Source organism: Poecilia mexicana, unplaced genomic scaffold, assembly GCF_051168715.1.
Source record: "Poecilia mexicana isolate PSO_F unplaced genomic scaffold, ASM5116871v1 scaffold_12, whole genome shotgun sequence".
Classification (NCBI taxonomy): domain Eukaryota; kingdom Metazoa; phylum Chordata; class Actinopteri; order Cyprinodontiformes; family Poeciliidae; genus Poecilia; species Poecilia mexicana.
Window position 1 is genome coordinate 10,131,617 of NW_028263381.1, and position 14,629 is coordinate 10,146,245.

Below are 14,629 nucleotides of genomic sequence, written 5' to 3' on the forward strand. Positions count from 1 at the left end.
ATTTATGGTAAAAGATAGATATAAATAAAATAAAATTCTTCAACGCGTTATGTGCGGAGGTGGCGTACCACGTATGAGCTCTCGGTAGCTTATCTGGTGTTCCCCACTGCTCAATTGTAAAGAGCTGAGGGCCATTAGAACCTAAAGCGAAAAAAGATGAATATCCATAAAAAGGCAAACATGTTGACAAAATATCTGTTTGTTTTATACATATATTGAAATAGACACAGTAACTTGTATTTGTTATATTAAAATGAATAAACCAAACTAGGCATTAACGTTTTTTCTACCACAAAGTTTTAGGCAAATGTTTATCATTATAAACTTTAACATTTTTCTAAAATTTCTTTGCAACATTTTGTGCTAGTAAGTAAATGGCATGTATTTTTTTTTGCCGTGACACAAGTTGGATTGTTAGGCTATAAGTGGAAGGTCTGACAGTCACTTCAGACATCCAAAATGGCAACTAGAGTTTCAAAACAACCTTTGAATGAAACAAAAAAAAAAGAAGAAAAAACTCATCTTTTCAGAACACATTTACCATAAAGTTCAGCGAAGCCATTCATCGGCACCCGCGACGTTCCCGTAACAAACTGGAGGAGTCGGATTCTCTTCTCAGCGTCCATCAACAGGACAACCTACCGAGAGAGAGGACACAAAAACTCTCTCAATGAAACATTTTACAGATATTTTTTTTTTGTTAACTGAGTATTTATTATTGACGTACGTAAATTCGCCCTTTTAAGGTTCAGAATTGTTATTTGTGTGTGAAAGACAGAAGCTCAAGTCAGACTCGGGGAGCGTTTCGATGCCCAAGGCCTGGGATATTAAATGATGTCAAAGTGTCCTTACAAAAACCAAAAAGCAACAGAACAAATTCAAACGGGAGAGTGTTTGATGTGTGCGAGTACGTTAAGATAATATCTGGGGCATGTAATACTTTCGGCGTGTTTCATCAGAGCAAACAAGCCCGCTCTTCCAAACAGACTTTGACCTGGCAGGTCGAACACACAGGAACACGCCTGGAACCAGCTTCGTTTTCATGCTCATCCTCAGTACTAACCTTTTTGCAAAAAAAAAAAAAAAAAGCATTACGAGACTGCATGAAAGGGTATTCAAGGGAAACCAGATAATTGTTTATAGGAAAAGGAAAATAAAGTAAAATGGCATCTTAAGGCAGGATAGAGCCAATTCACTGTGGGATCAGGAAAACTAGCGACCATCATCTCAGTTAGTTTTCTTGTCTGTTGGTCTAAGTGATTATAACTGTATCCTATTGGCAAAACAGGGACTTTTCAGCATTTATGTTCAGTAGCTTTTTATGACTAAAAGAGTCACAGGTAAGAATTAAGTAGGAAAACAATGACAAAACTCCCAAACAGAAAATCTTTTTTTTTTTTTTTCCCAAGCCACCTAAAGGAAATTGAAATAAAACCTCAGAGGACCCATTTCAACATGATTAAAAATGCAAAAACAAGAGCAAAATTTTAGGAAAATATATATTTCACAGCAACTATTGGTATTAAAACTCTTCTGCTTTCAATACCGCTGTTGGATCAGCAGCATTCTGGTAGCGTATAACTCACTCATCTCAGAGTATAATGCTAAAAATCTAATCAAAGCATACTAAATATAGACTAACTATGTCTAAATACATTCAAATAAAAATGTAATTCAGTTAAATCCAGTCAGAATCGACAGATTTGTTATCCTGAACTGACTTAAAAAAAAAAAAAAAAGTTTCCATTAGATATCTGTTTATCTTTGTGTTCTGGTATATTTCAATAAATGTAGTATTTCAAATCAAATTATTAGATCAAATTTTTTTTTTTACGTGAGTATTTCTTTATTGAATTTTTTTGTTTGTTTGATTTTAGTATGTGACGTTCTGTCCACCTGTGGGAGTCTAACAAACCTTCCAGAACCACTGGATCACCGGATGGTTGGGACAGTAGCCGTTCTTGTAAACCGTGTGTTGTCTCCAGTCGTTAACGTCGACGTCGCCCAAGCCACACATGAGCAGCTTCACAGGAACAGAGAGGGAGGGAGAAAAGAGACGTAAAGGCAGGAAATCATTGTATCTAAAGCTTACTGACAATGACCAGGGTGTTGCTCTATCATAAGATAAAAGAAAATAAAAAACACAAATGTTAAGTTTTTAAGATGTCCGTACCTCAAGCTCATTTTCATCAAAGATCTTGATCAAATCTATTGGAATGAGCTCAGTGAATCCCTGAAAATTAAACAAAATCAGTTACAACAAGAGAATCAAACCAAAACTAATATTTTAAAAAGGTAACAAAATCAGATCAAAATGAGTAATGCAGTTTATATCCACGTCCTTTACAAAAAAAATAAATAAAAGCAACACTGCCCCCTTGTGGAATTTTATAATAACTACACAAAAATACCTCCAGGAAGGCATTCATCTGCTTCTGGACCCGGTTGACAAACCTCCACTGGATGACCAAGCTAACAGATGGAAGATAATTAAAATATGTTAGAAAATGACATATTTTCTAACATATTAACAAAGAAAAAAGAAACAATGGACATACTAACTTTAAACAGTCATCTTAAAAGAAAACAACAAGAAGAACTCACTCAATGTATTCTTTCTTGTTCTCATTGGTGACCACCATGTCTGAACCGCTGGGCTTCAGGTCAACCTGATATGTCTGAGGAACAACACAAAAACCAGACGAAAGCTAAAACAACCCTGATTGTGTATCGACAAGGATGGTATTCAGAACAATAATGCATAAAAATGGTGTCAGATATCTGCTCACCTGTCCAAAGTTGTCCTCGTCAATACAAAACCTCAGGTCCAGTTCTGTGGGATCATTTTCCAGAATCCACTTTAGGGAGTTATAGTATTCACTGTCCTGTGGGGAAACCAGCATACGTGTCGGGCTTTTAATTTCATTTATTAGGTCAAATATCAAATAATTTTTTTTATTGCAATAAATCATTTGTGCCAGATTTGTAGTAATGATAAGAACAAAGTACAACCCCCGTCAGATCTGAAATTTTAGATATCTACCATTTGGGTTTTACCGTGTAAAATTTTTTCTTTAGCACTTAATTTCTGTACTTAATTACAGTATCTTAATTAAGTAGTTTTACTCAAAATTGGAGAGTTGCTCAAATGCCCAGATTTTAGGAAAAAAAAAAAGAAAAAGAAAAAACATCTTACCACAGACTCCATGTCCTTAAGCGATATCTGTTTCCCCAGCATCATCTTGTAAAATGGACGTATGAAAAAACCTGCAAGGACAAAAGAAAATGTTTAATTTTCCTCATAGGTCATGCACGTTATTTTTCAGAAAGTCGCTGAAACCCTACTCATTAAAGTTTATGATGTTCAGAGCAAAGGTTTTAGGTTTTCGTAAGCCCTTTTATAGGTTTATGAGACAAGTTTGTCACAACATAATGTTCTATAGCCACATTAAAACACAGTAAAACAATCAATCATCCAGAAGTATGTTAATCAGCGCAGACAAAAAGGTCTACTTTTGAATAAGCCCATGTTGCTTTTTCAAAAGTGTGTTTTTAAAAATGTTCTGATGTATTATTCTAACCTTCAATGCCTAGTTTCATTAGCTGTAAGTGGAAAGTCCTTCTAATTAACCGAAGAAAAAAAAAGACTTTAAGACATCAGATTGTATACATTTCATAAAATGCGAGAACTAAATTACTACAACTTATGAACGTTTCAGCGATTTTTATTGTGTTGAATATGACCATTTTAATAAGGTTTTAATTTGGCATCTAGTGCAGGCCGTTTCCTAATTTTAACTGGCTTCTGTGTCAGTGATAAAAAAAAGAAACAATTGCAAAGGGAAATTAGATCATAAAGAGGCTATAGAATCACTACCATCCAGGAGTTTTCCATGAAACACAGCCATTCCCGCCACACGCCCGATGAACTTGAAATAGGAAAGGTGATCCTCATTGCAGAGGCCAGAGTTAGGATTGATCTGGAGAGTGTAGTTGTCCCTGGACAGAGACAAAAGGGGGAAAAAAAATACATGTTTATACAAGTTTTTAAAATTACGTCAATCAAACAAACAGGATGACATCACTACATCTTTACATTAACTTCTCATTGGTTGGAGAAGAGACGAACTGGGGAAAAAAAACTCATTTCTGTTTGCTCTCATATTAAAACTCAGGCACGAAAGAAGACTTGATAAGCAACTAAAACACTTAATTTAAAGCCTCAATGTTTGATTACACTTTTGTTTTCCAAGAACAGTTGGTTTTTACGGCCTCTTTGTTATTCAACAGCACTTGCGTACAAAAGAGGCAGAGCTGCGTCATTGCAAGGTGATGATGGTGCCAAGAAAGGGAACAGAACATATGGCACTTTTATGATCCTGTTTGTGGGAAACGTTTGCTCCAGGATGGCTTTTTGAATACGAGGAAAGGTTAATCATAGTCTAAGGAAGCCTTCACAGGTCTCATGGGGGGGGGGAGGAAGAACAGCAGGGAGTATTGGTACACCTCGTCTCCCCAACGCACGAGCAAAGGAGGTTATTTTTAATCCCACTATGGCGCTATCGCAGCTTTACACAAGACTGTATCCTGTGAGCCGCGTTGTCACTAGGAGTTGACGGTTTTTCGTAATAGAACCGGTCGACACAAACAAGGAGACGCTTACGTGGCAGAGTACTCGAACAAGCCGTAGTAGGGGTTGAACATCTCCTTAGACAGGAGGAAGAACCACTCCCTGGCCACGCCGCCGTAGTCCAGTCCTTTCTCTGATTCAAACTCGATCCATAATCGTGCTTTTAGAACGTCCGGCCTCTTCAGGGACATGATTCGACGGTAGGACTCCTCGAAGATGTTGTTCCTGTGTAGCTTCATCTCAAAGCGGTTGGGGATATCTGCCTGGAAAAGCACAAAAGAGCCAATGTCTCGGCTGTCAACAGAAAGAATGGAGGCTTTTTGAAATAATAGTGTGGGTATGGCATTAGGAACCATAACTTTTAATGGAACTTGGCAATGGAAGCCAGTCTATTCCTATAAAGGCAGCTTCCTAAGCAAATAGTAGTTTTTTGGGTTTGGGCTAAATTCAGATCCATTCTACTAAACGTCTGCAAGACACCAACGACACAAGGGAAGGACTCGCTTATTACCGGTTTCTTTAATTTCTTCCTGAAGTAGTCATATTTCTGCTTGAACTCTCTGGAGTAGGGAACAGCCTGCAAAGAAAACAAACAAAAAAAAACGTCTAAGAACTGACTTACAGATAAAACGATTCATCTCCCGATGAGGCTGAAAATAGTGCGTCAGATAAATCTGCAGTCTATCGTAAGCGAACGCTGTTGTGATCTATGAGCAAGAAGATTTATAAGACGCAAAGTAACTCACGGGTCCCGTGATAGCCGGACTCTGTAAACGGGGGTCCTCCCACTGAGTGGTCTTTGTATCTGGGTGAAATAGGCAGGAATATGTTTTTTTAAATATCGGTTCAGACTTAAGACAGAGCAAATAAAACTCCCACGTTACTTCCTTCCCATGCCTTGCAGGGATATTTATACCTCCTTAATTAAAAAAAAAAAGTATTCCCACAACATGATGCACCACCACGTATCATCATGTATGTTCAGAGAGAGGTGTTCAGGTAGGATTTAGCATATAGTCCGAAAAATGTTGTGCTACTTAGTGTAATCCCTGGTCCTTTGATAGCAGAGTGAGGTGGGAATCGACTCTGCATGACCCAACTATGATCACATTGAGGCGATTCTGTTAGTGAAACACGGAGCGAAGTTAGAAATGGGACTCAAATTCGGTCTCATATTCCAAATATTTGTTGTTTGTGGCTTTTTGTCAACGACTGATTTCTTCTTGCCACTCTTACCAGATTCCTGCCAATGGATGTTTCTACCTCATCTCTGTATCAACTTTCTCCTTGATTCTTGTGATGCCGTTTGCTCACTAATGTTCTCTAACAAATACCTGAGGCCTTCAGAGAACAAATGCATTTAAGCTGAGATTATACAAAGATGGACTTTCTTTCTGCAGAGGCAAAAGTGGAAGAGATTTGCTTCTTTAGATATTTAAGTAAAGGGGGTTTAATACAAATGCAATTTTTTCAGATTTTGTTCAAAATCTACGTCGGGTATATTTGATGATCTAAAGACAAAACAATTCTGGAAAAGAATAGAAAAATGAGAAAATAAAATAGTGATAATCTTACTGTGGTCAATGTAGAAAGTGCGTCCATCTGTGTGAACCCTCTCCTCCCATCCGGGCTGGAAAAAGAAGCGAGAGGCGGAAAATGAGTGACGCGATTATTAGACGACACCATTACACAAGCTCAAATAGTCATTTTAATTCATCCATTTATTTTTCCTTCTTGATTGTCGTTCGAATTGAGCTGGCCAGATGGTCAAAAAGGTCAAAACACTGAGATCACAGCACTGCAGGTGAGGCAAGCTCAATCAGACACACAGCAAGAGAAATAAAAGGATTTCCTGCCCTATTTGAGTTGGACGCATCAGCAAGGCAGGGCAGGGGTTTTGACCACAACATAAATAAATTGAACTCATCGAAACTGGTACACGCCAGCGTACCACCACTGACACGGTGAGCACTCGGTGTACGGAGTCCCGGGCCGGACACGCTCGTAAGACAACCAGCAATCAGGCAGTCAAACAGTTGGGGTAGATTTAAAGTGATGACAGGAGAAAGGAACAGAGTTGATCAGGATGTTGCTACGGGATGCATGTTTTTTGTTTTTCCTAATAATGCGGCTGCTACATGAGTCGGGGGGGCCAAACAAAAGCTGTCAACACATGCAGCACACTAGCCCGTTACTTTCTCTCTAATACATTTCTGCTCTCAAAAGTTCTTGCCTTTTTTCACTTTCCTTCCTCCTTTAATCAGCTCCTCTGTTTGCATTTTCGCTCAAAAATCTTGCCTTTGTCCCTCGGATGCCAATACAGGGTCACAAACATGGAGCAAATCCCAGGATAATGATTAATTTTGGAGCTCTGAACTTATTGTTTAAAAAAATAAAAAAGGTGTAGTGGTGGTGCATGGATGGCGCTGATAGAAAAAGACAAAGTGGGGGTAAAAATACTAAAATACTGAAAGGATATAGGTACAATCCATCCATGCCGGTCATGAGAGAGAAAAGAAGAGAAAGAACCAGGGGAAAAAAAACAAAGAAAAATCTGGAAGGCTGTCTGCAGGCGATTGATCAGACAGGTAAGGCAGGCAGGCAGAGGGGAGGAAGGCATCAACCAACCTCCTCTGGTAGGTTCTGCCAAACACATATGGCCAGGTGCAGAAGAAACATTAGATCCATCAGAATGGAAAGAAGAGAAAGAAAACAAACACACACACACACACACGCACACACATCGTAAAAAGCCTGTGAGATATACAAACTTATGAACTCTTCATTTCTTAACATCATTATCCACAAGTAATCTTTGCCCATCAACCCAAATGACAAGCTGGATTTAAGATTTTACAAAAAGCAATACAATACGTAAACGGCAGGATACTCAAAAGAACCTGGACAGATCACAGCTGTAAAGTTTCTGACCGAGTACATACACAAATCTGTGTTAATGGGTTCTAGCATATCCAATCCACATTGGTGTCTTTAAATTCAAACTTAGACCATGGCAATGGGCTAAATAAAACTGTACAAATGTCTTTAAAAAAAAAATTATCGATTCCAAGTTATTGATTTTCAATCAACTTTTAGGTTAGACAAAAAAATGTAGTGTACAAAAAGTTTTATACAAATACCCTGTATAATTATTGTCCCCCCCCCACCCCCTTATAAAAACGTGTACTAATGCTACACTTAAGATACATTTATAACGTAAATGTCTTACATTTGGAGAAAAAAAATTATCCAAATTATTATCATTACAAAAATCACCATTTTCAAAGTAACTGGCACCTCTAAGAAAGGCAATGAAAAAATGTTTTATTACTGTTCTCTACAGTCCGTGCAATTACTAAAACCTTTAAAACAACTGGAACTGTGACAAAGCAGAACCAGGACCCATATTAACTTTTCCACAGCTTTTAGTAGAAATTAGCTTTCACCAAGTCTCCACAATAAATGAAAAATGAACGAAATAAGGATAGCAAATTTTATTGAAATATTGGCCACTCAAAGTCTTTACCTCACATTGTGATGGGGTGAAGTAGTTATCTTTCGTAACTAAGCAGTTGTCCAGAGGAAATGCCAGAAGAACCATCAAAATTGGAAACATGGTTTTTGCAAGACTACTGGGAATTTCACTAGAAACATGCTTCAGTCAGGTGATACTAAAAATGAGCTTTGGCAAAACAAAGGATGAATATGTGAAAAGCTAATATTCGCCCAGTACAAGAGAGGTGTAGGTTCTGTTATGCTGCGGGACTCGTTCTCTCACTAGAAACCTCGTTGAGGCACAAAGCACCATTAGCTTTTTCAGACCTGCATCTCTTACGTAGCGCATAAGCTGTACAGGAGAGTGTATAAGAGTTGACCCTGGACAACTTAAGAGTTTGAACCTCCTCTTTCAATCTTTCTTCATCTTTTAGGAAATAACTGAGTGACTAAAGGAAGTTGTACAACTGTAAATGCTTGGGGGATGGTATACAGTTTATCTGTGAAAACCATGCCTATATATATGGGACTGTTTTTATCCACAAAAAAAAAGTTCAGTCTGGCATTATGCTTCTCAAAAAAAACAACAGACTTTCAGTCAAGGCTTCACACAACGTAACCAGGGTGCTAGTAAAAGCAATGGATGCTGTAACTCAGAAAGAGCAAAGACATATCAATCTGTGGGAGGACTTACAGGAAGGGGACCAAGTTCACCAGGTTCCATTGAGTTCTTATTCCTCATATGGACGGGATATTTCAACCTGGGATCCTCCTGAGAAGAGACAAAACATTTTTGATAAAACTAATATCTCACTATCAATTTCTTTAATAAAATATTAGACATTCAAAACGCGTAAAATCAGAAAAAAATAAAATATAAAATCAGAAAAGCTTGATTCTCATGCAGCAGTCATATTTTAATTGCCTTTTCCACCACTAGATGTCACTGTGAACAAAGCTAACCTTTGTTGTGTGTTTAGATGTTAGAGAAATGTGAAGATACAAAAGCAGCAGTGTGTTAGCTCACCCAGGTGGTGGTTCTGCTGTTGTGGTCGATGAAAAAAGGCCGTCCATTGGGGGCTATCCTCATCTCCCAGCCCGGGGGCAAGAAGCTCTGCTGGGTCTTGTGTTGTGATTTTGGGGAGCTGTACGGAGACAGCTGAGGAGACTGCGGATTGGAGAGGGTGTCTTTCACCGCCCTCCGCACCTGGATGTTGTTGGCACCCTGGGTGGAAAAAAAGAAAAAAGAAAAAAAGAAAACGGGGGGAAAAAAGTTTCGTAAATCAGTCACTCAAACTGATAAAAGCAGAAACGGAGGACATAAAGCTGACAATGGATTTAGATGACTAACACTTTGACACGACAACAGGAATGTTTAATGGCAGCAAACAGGACATTCTGTACAGAGACTGCCTTCATCTTCTGCTTAAAAAGCAAACAAACTTTCAAATAACCACATTTAAACCCAGAAATGTGAAAAGAGAATGAGAATTTTTCCCATCATATAAATATATTAGAATGGGTTTTTATTTTCAGTCCCATCTCACATAAAGGGACCAAGTTGTCACCAATGCTGCAAACTTGTCAATAATTATAAAAAAAAGTGCCCAGAAAATCCACTTTGATCAATTTCCAATACAATGCAACTTAATTTAAAGAAAACCGGTGATTTTTCTCCCCCCCCCCCCTCATTTATTCCTGGTGACCAGGAAAATCCATTTCTATAGTAAATACAGAGAAGTGGACTTAAAATTTAAAAAAGAAAACAAAACAAAACAAAAAAAAAAAGCAGAGAACACACATTAAAAACATGACATAGTGCACCTTAAACCACTTAAGATTGTATCTATCCATGTTATAGCTACTGAATATTAGTAATTACTTTGTCTCCAGTCAGTGTCGCTCATCTCTTTTTTTTTTTTTTTTTTTTTTTTTTTTTACAGGAGAGGAACAGAAAAGCTCAATTAATTAAATCACCTTCACTTTAAGTTGTAATTACACCAATCTCAGAGAGTGCGTTTTATTTCCTTTAACTTCCTCTAGTTTATTATTAGCCACACGCTTTAATTAAACTTTTTCCAGGTCTCCTCCCTAGTTGGCAGCAGATGATTTTCAGCAATGAGCGAGACTGTGAACAGCGGTGGTGGGCAAAAAGGTGTGCTGATGTTAATTAGCTATGCATGTTTCCTCGACATTTCTGGTCCTCAAAGCATAATGAGTTTATAATATTCAAAGTAACTTCATCACAGGAATATTTCTTGCTTCCAGCTGCACTAATAAGAAACTGTATATCTAAAAATATTAAAAAAAGGTCAAAATACGAAGGTGAAATTTAAATAGTTAACTTGAAGAATCAGGTGTTTCACACGTTAACCGTCAGAGCCGATTATTAACAAACTTCAACTAGTTAAAAAAATAAATAAAATGGATTCATTGGAGCAAGTTGTTGTGACTATATGGTTGCCAGGACAAAGTAACTTTAAACATTCAGGGTTTTTATTACTATATAAAACATTAAGAGCTCAAGCAATCATTTCAAATGTCCAAAAATAAATAATGAACAATAAACTCTGTCTCAAGTTTGTGAAGAATCAGCAGCAACATAATTTATATAAGTGCAAGTTTAACATGTACAAATGAAAGGCCAGATATGTTTATTAGCACCTCAGGAAAAGAAGTTTAAAAATCCACAAAATAAATTCCTCTGTTTCAGCATAATGTCAGTGAAAACTAATGAAAAATCAATGGGTTTTTTTGTTTTTTCAGAACATCCATTCAGAGAAATGAATGCATTTGGTATTTTACTACAGCTATGTCAGAAGTTGTATGTCTAGATGTCTTATATGCAATACATGTCAGGGTCACTTTTCCACAAATAGATCTCTACATTTAGAAATTCACTTATTAATTTGTAGTACCAAGAATATGTTTCTGCCTGTTGCAATAAGCAATAAATCAACAAACATTAACAATTAAAATGAGCTTGATTGTAAATGTTTTTAAAGCCCCAATGTGCTTAAAGAAACATCATAATCAATTTAATTTAAGATTTTGGTTGTGTGTGCTTTTTATTAGCATTTTATTTTATTGTTTTTTATTTTTAAAAATGTCTTCCAGTTTCACTGTTGTGTTCTTTACAAAATTACGCTTTGAAATGACAAAGTTGCATTATTATACCAATATCATTATATCCTTTAAAAATGGATTTAGAACATTATCATTTTTCACAATAATTTCCTGGACAATTTTTCGTCCAGCAAAATGCATTACGACAGGCCTACTCATATTGTAACAACCAGCTCAGATTTTCTATTGAACAGACCAGGACAGCTCAATAGTCAGGATTTGATTCAGAGAGATGACACCAAAATAGCAAAAAGGCTGCCGCAACTTGTTGAAATCTTACAGGAGAATACTATGTCCTATCCAATCAGACAACAGAGGTAGTACAAAGTACAAACAGCAGGGGTGCTAAAATTTGACAAATGTGACTGCAGGGGTGGTGGAGAAATTTAAAAAAATGGAGGATAAGGGAGAACAAAGAGGATAGAAGTTAGTAGAGGTTGCTAATTCTCACCTCCAAAGGGGTGGAAAGGGTGACAGTGGGAGAGCTGAGGCTACGAGGTCGTCGGACTTGGGGCTCATGGAGGTGGTGGTTGGAAGCATTGGAAGAGGAGGAGGAAGGGGTGGAAGCGGGTACCAGGGCTGAGGCAGACCCTGATGCTACTGCTGCTGCTGCTGCTGCTGAGGTGCTGGCTCCGTCTTCAGTCAGCTGTTGGTGAAAACAGCACCTCTGAGGTTAAGTGGGGTTGGGATTTCAAGGAAGAGATGTTGCCTGACAGAATGAATCATGGAGCATCTTGTTAAACACGCCTGTCTGCACTGGGGTAGTCTGGGGTGCCAACTTTACACTCAGGAAATGAGTTCCTGAAAATCTCAAAAAAAGCAAGAGTCATTTGGGCCCCGAGAGGAAAGAATGAGTTATGGCTTGCTAAAAAAAGACAAACAGCAAAAACTGAGTTTCCAACAAGAAAATGGAGGCAAATGTTTCATCTTCTCTGTCTGAGTAAAAACAGCAAATAAACGAGTTTCACAAAAGGAAGAGACAATGAACATGTATGAGACAGGTGATCGCTTTCTTTTTGTGTTTTGTTATTTCTTTGTTGTAGTTTTTATTGGAAAAAGGTGATATTAGAAGGAGAGACATGAGCAGCAAAAGCACACCGAGTCCCTCAGTATTGGTCTCACTGCGAGTTCAGACAGAAAAACGGAGCAGAGGTGGTGAAAGGGAGTAAAGAGCGGTAGTTACACATCCATGCTGGGACCGACCAATACAGAGATGCACTGCAGTCAAGCAAAATGCTGGACAGGAGAAGGAAGACAAACATTAGAGTGGAACAAAGCAGGAAGTCAGACAGAAGGAACGACAGGAAAGGAGACTTGTGTTTGAAGGTTGCACAGAGAAGAACAGAGGAGGACAAAGGGACAAACGCCACAACAGGAACCGAGTCGGTCCAGTCCCATGCATATGGCCGGCCTGAAAGCCAGCCTTCAGACCCGTTGTACCTGCACAATTGGCCTAGTCCAAGTAGTGGTGCGGTTGTTATGATTGACGTAATAAGTTCTTCCCTTGGCGTCCTTCCTCTCCTCCCATCCGGGGGGCAGGCCGGGGGTGGTCAGGGTGTAGGAAGCTGCCGAGGGGGACTGATCGAGTGTGGAGAGACAGAGCAAACCAAACAAAACAGCTCATCAGCGGAGATTTCAAAAACCCAAAAGCATGTGCAGGGAATGTTAATTCATTCATTGTTAAAAAATATAAAATAAAATAAAAATACAGTTGAAAATTGATAGTGTTGTTTTGAATAAAGTCACAATTTGTTAAGTTTTTCTTTTTTCTTTTTGTCAGAAAAACACATTTGATATTCCTGACAAGCCAAATAAGTAAGAAACATTGAAAAAAGGAAAAACTGATGAAGTCACACATCTGAACACAAACAGAGATCAAATCTGTTGTGTTAAAAGAATAAAAGTGTTGCCTTTCCTAAAAGAGTAAAAAAAAATTCCTATCTATTAATTATCTTTGGCATTTGATTCTGTTTAATCGCAAACTTTAATGTAACTTTTTAGGATTGTATGTTACAGGTCAACAAAGAGTAGCACCCAATCGTGAAACGAAAGAAAACTAAAACATGGTCCACATTTTCCCCTTCATTCAGATCCCATAACGCACAGTGATGCCACTTTACACCAGAGACAACTGTTATCTGATCCGCAATAGGGGAACCAACAAAGAAAGAAGTTATTCAGTTACGATAAAAGGCCTTGATGAAGTCCTCCACCAGGAAGTACTGCTTATAAACTTCTCCCCCTTTCAGGAAGAACGTGTGCGTTGCTGTTTTATGCACTTTGTAAGAATTAATGCCTAGAAGTCATGTTTTTGCTCTGCAGAAGTTCAGTCTTAATGGGTTGCTTGCAAAAGGTAAAACAGTCCATCTTGCACAGGGGGAAATAAGGAGGTGTATGACTGATGCATTACCATGGGCTCCTCACCACCTGACACAGTTTGAGCTCTTGTTCTTCTGGTCGGGGGACCCTGCTGGTGGTAGACAACAGGGGAACAGGGTCTTTAGTTCACAATTTGTTTCTATAGGCAGACGGAAAGTGAAGGAGGGGGGAAAAACTTGGGCATGGGTGAAGGAGAGTGGGTGGATAAAGAAGGGGGATCGATTCTCAAAGAGAGGTGAGGATTGGCAGAAAACAAAAGGACTTATTTGATTATGGGCCAAGGTGACAAAGTGCAGAGGCTTTGAAAGTGCAGGGAGTAATTGACACAACGGACTATTTTTGAAAGATGGTTTACAACTGTGGTTTATTTTTCAGTTAAAAAGGAAGAACACATTTTCCCTGAGGAGTGGCATTTTACTCGGCCCAGTACAGTTTCTCTAATCAGGTCTGAAAAGTAAACTAAAGTCACACTAATCAGGGAAAAATGAAGTGTTTAAAGATGTTAGAGCAGAAAAGTGATTGTATGTGCCAACACAAAAAAGCTTGACCGATTCTGTATTCAGAAAATTAAACACAAAAAGAAAAGTCTGGCACGTAAAAAAAAAAAAATAAAATAAAAAAATCAGAAGAAATGCAAGCAAAAATGAGACAGAAAGATGCATCTGACTGTGGCCGTTCACTTATAGGACAGGTATTCCCTGAACTTCAGCAGACTGCTGGAAACCTCAAATGATTCAAGAGAGATTTGGACCAACAACCCCAGATCTACATATTAGCTTCTTTGACACAAAGCCACATTAAACCCTATGACACAAACTGTTGATGCACAAAATCTCTATAATCATCTCAGGTTAGTATGTTTCTCCTGCAGCATTTTTGTAGCTACATTCACTGAAATCTATAAATGCAATTAATAAGCAAGTGAGGATTACTTAAGCCAGTGCATTTTTGTTGGAAAGTTAAGCATCACTCAACAGCGTAAGCAGACAAAAAATATCT

At 38.2% G+C, this 14,629-nt stretch overlaps 1 protein-coding gene across 5 annotated transcripts in view; it reads right to left on the bottom strand.

Annotated features, from left to right (window-relative positions):
• Positions 1-14,629, bottom strand: part of nedd4l (NEDD4 like E3 ubiquitin protein ligase) — a 46,919-nt gene that overhangs the window by 2,066 nt on the left and 30,224 nt on the right. For 3 of the 5 annotated variants that reach the window (XM_088010893.1, XM_088010891.1, XM_088010895.1), the window contains 18 exons: positions 13,662-13,721; positions 12,692-12,829; positions 11,703-11,897; positions 9,153-9,350; positions 8,820-8,897; positions 6,206-6,260; positions 5,377-5,435; positions 5,142-5,207; positions 4,664-4,893; positions 3,878-3,999; positions 3,197-3,267; positions 2,790-2,885; positions 2,605-2,678; positions 2,412-2,472; positions 2,174-2,233; positions 1,916-2,023; positions 542-638; positions 69-141 (listed from right to left, as the gene is read on the bottom strand). In XM_088010893.1, the coding sequence (XP_087867019.1) occupies positions 69-141; positions 542-638; positions 1,916-2,023; positions 2,174-2,233; positions 2,412-2,472; positions 2,605-2,678; positions 2,790-2,885; positions 3,197-3,267; positions 3,878-3,999; positions 4,664-4,893; positions 5,142-5,207; positions 5,377-5,435; positions 6,206-6,260; positions 8,820-8,897; positions 9,153-9,350; positions 11,703-11,897; positions 12,692-12,829; positions 13,662-13,721 (1,841 nt within the window). The remainder of the gene's footprint in view (positions 1-68; positions 142-541; positions 639-1,915; positions 2,024-2,173; positions 2,234-2,411; positions 2,473-2,604; positions 2,679-2,789; positions 2,886-3,196; positions 3,268-3,877; positions 4,000-4,663; positions 4,894-5,141; positions 5,208-5,376; positions 5,436-6,205; positions 6,261-8,819; positions 8,898-9,152; positions 9,351-11,702; positions 11,898-12,691; positions 12,830-13,661; positions 13,722-14,629) is intronic. The other 2 variants (XM_088010892.1, XM_088010894.1) reach the window with 2 other exon arrangements.